The 3,332-nt window shown below is 37.4% G+C and overlaps 1 protein-coding gene across 5 annotated transcripts in view; it reads left to right on the top strand.

The window, feature by feature from the left end:
• LOC106462238 (zinc finger protein castor homolog 1-like) overlaps positions 1–3,332 on the top strand; it is a 242,118-nt gene that overhangs the window by 180,778 nt on the left and 58,008 nt on the right. Inside the window, exon 1 of one of the 5 annotated variants that reach the window (XM_022389433.1) lies at positions 993–1,027. The exons of the other annotated variants lie outside the window; for them this stretch is intronic. Within the exon in view, the coding sequence (XP_022245141.1) occupies positions 1,015–1,027 (13 nt within the window). The 5' untranslated portion in view covers positions 993–1,014. Of the gene's footprint in view, positions 1–992; positions 1,028–3,332 lie in introns of those variants that run through there. 5 annotated transcript variants of the gene reach the window in all.

Here is a 3,332-nt window from a genome sequence, read left to right as displayed (position 1 = left end):
ATTTCAGCAGGAACCAACCAGTTATTGTATTTATTTTATCTGTTTATCTACGAATCTGCATATTAATGATATATAAAACTTATTGATTTGCAGTTAAGTGAAGGATGTTTCAGTATTTTATGTTCTTAGCCATTCTTCCGATAGTTTCTGGCAGTACATTTACCACGCACGTGTCACCAAACGTTTTTTACGAAGAGGTTTTTCACGTAGTGTTTGATAATTTCCGTCTCAATTTTCTGTAAAACTACTAAGTGGACAAGGACAATTACAACCATTATTTAAGATGTAAATCATGCAGGAAAACCTTGAGTTTCGGTACTAGGGAAATTTATTTTGCTTTCTTATGCCAGCATTAAAACTAAAAGACAGCATGTATGAATACTATGGTTCTCAGTTTTCTGAATAAGTTTCAGTTATGTAAACCGCTAACGATTCTTGTCATTTTGTAGAATATCTTGCATTCTAGAAAAATAATCATAAGATAGATATAAACCTGCTTTTGATACAAGAGAAGCCATTGTAAACCTCTATGTATACTGTAATTGTCAAATGTCTGCATTTTTCATATGTACGGATATATGGGGATTGGAAAAAAATAAAGGAAATTCTTGGTAATTTCTACATATTATTTAGTAATATGGAGTTGATCCACCACGAGTAAACAATGATGTCCATCGGACAGTGATCGCCACGAGTAAACAATGATGTCCATCGGACAGTGATCGCCACGAGTAAACAATGATGTCCATCGGACAGTGATCGCCACGAGTAAACAATGATGTCCATCGGACAGTGATCGCTACGAGTAAACAATGATGTCCATCAGACAGTGATCGCCACGAGTAAAGAATGATGTCAATTGAACAATGGTCGCCACGAGTAAAGAATGATGTCAATTGAACAATGGTCGCCACGAGTAAAGAATGATGTCAACTGAACAATGGTCACCACGAGTAAAGAGTGATGTCAACTGAACAATGGTCACCACGAGTAAAGAGTGATGTCAACTGAACAATGATCACCATGAGTAAACAATGCTGTCAATTTAACAATGATCACCATGAGTAAACAATGATGTCAATTTAACAATGATAGTTTTGAATATTCGACGACCAAAGTTTTTTGTAACAGTTGAAGTGATATTGGTCATGGAATTCTGCTTCTGAGATCGGTTTCGAGAACTCACCAGAGAGCTTTGATAACATTTAAATCCGTTGAGTATGGTGGCCAACATAGGATCACAAACTCTTCCTCATGTTTCAATAAACGAGTCTAACTTTTCCAGCAGTATGAATTGGTGAATTGTCCTCCTGAAACAAACCAGCTCCGTTTGGATATAAAATGTTTACCAAAGGGTTAACCTGATCTGCAGTAAAGTTTAAGTAATAATTTGCTGTCACTTTACCTTTTACTGAGATCATAAGCCCTAAGCTAGTCCAACAAAAAGCTGCCCATATCACCACATAGCCTTCACCAGGCTTAACTTATCACTCACGATATTCGGGGTTGAAAGAATCTTGTGGTTTTCACCACATGTAAACACGCCCATTTGGTGGGAAAAGTATAAATATGATTAATCTTATGAAACCACATTGTTCCTTTGATTGTCGGTTCAAGTGTTTTCTTATTGACACCATTTTAGTCTGACTTTTGCATTTCGTTTTTGTTATTAGAGGATCCCGAAAGGTAGACTTGCCATGGTAACCGGTGTTGTGTAGTTAGTTCCCTTGGAGTTGTCATGACTATGTGTATACGTTTGTTTTAGAAACAAAGCCACATTGGGCTATCTGTTGGGTCTACTGGGGAGAACCGAACTCGGGATGTTAACGTTGTAGGTTAGTAGGATTACCACTGTCCCACCAAAGAACTGTTTTGACAGAGATTGGTTGTTGCAGGCTAACCTTTGACCAAATACTCTTGTGTTTTCGTCTCATTACTCGTCTTAATGTTCATCTGTCAACTTAGTTTTCGACCACTATTGTATTTACGTGATTCAGTTTTATTTTTCGATCTCACTGACGTCACTTTTGATATTGTTTCTCAGGGTACATACACTGTTTTACGTCACTGTTCCTCGGTATATATTCATTATTTTATGTCACTGACGTCACTGTTCCTCGGGATATATTCATTATTTTATGTAACTGACGTCACTGTTCCTCGGGGTAAATTCACTATTTTATGTCACTGACGTCACTGTTCCTCGGGGTAAATTCATTATTTTATGTCACTGACGTCACTGTTCCTCGGGTACATTCACGATTTTATGTTACTGACGTCACTGTTCCTCGGGGTACATTCACTATTTTATGTTTCTGACGTCACTGTTCCTCGGGGTACATTCACTATTTTATGTCACTGACGTCACTGTTCCTCGGAGTAAATTCACTATTTTATGTCAATGACGTCACTGTTCTTCTGGGTACATTCACTATTTTATGTCACTGACGTCACTGTTCCGCGGGGGTAAACTTACTATTTTATGTCACTGACGTCACTGTTCCGCGGGGTACATTCATTATTTTAGATATTTGTGTCGCTGATGATTTGCTTATACGTTCATCTACAATCATGCCTCTTTGGAAATCTGAAAGGGATTTTTAGCTTCACATTTTAAGAACCCTTTTCTGAAAAAACAACAACAAACAATAACCTGCCATTCGTATAAAAACAAATGCAATGGTGTAGAACAATTTAATGCACAGTTAACTTGCATTATGGCTACAAAACTTGAAATTAAAAAGTTCAGGTGTTTACATTATTTTGTACAATCACTGTATATAATGAAGATAGAGCAAAAAGCAACAGCATCTCCTTGACATAGGTACGTATAACGGGAAGAGTGCATAACACAACAACATCTCGATAACAAAGATATGTATGACGGGAAGAGTGCATAACACAACAACATCTCGATAACATAGGTACGTATAACGAGAAGAGTGCATAACACAACAACATCTCGATAACATAGGTACGTATAACGAGAAGAGTGCATAACACAACAACATCTCGATAACATAGGTACGTATAACGGGAAGAGTGCATAACAACAACATCTCGATAACATAGGTACGTATAACGGGAAGAGTGCATAACACAACATCTCGATAATATAGGTACGTATAACAGGAAGACTGCATAACACAACAACATCTCGATAGCATAGGTACGTATAACGAGAAGAGTGCATAACACAACAACATCTCGATAGCATAGGTACGTATAACGAGAAGAGTGCATAACACAACAACATCTCGATAGCATAGGTACGTATAACGGGAAGAGTGCATAACACAACAACATCTCGATAACATAGGTACGTATAACGA

The sequence above is a fragment of the Limulus polyphemus genome, unplaced genomic scaffold (assembly GCF_000517525.1).
Source record: "Limulus polyphemus unplaced genomic scaffold, Limulus_polyphemus-2.1.2 Scaffold1123, whole genome shotgun sequence".
Classification (NCBI taxonomy): Eukaryota; Metazoa; Arthropoda; class Merostomata; order Xiphosura; family Limulidae; genus Limulus; species Limulus polyphemus.
The sequence above is the reverse complement of the archived record's forward strand: the minus strand, read 5'-3'. Positions and strand labels throughout refer to the sequence as shown.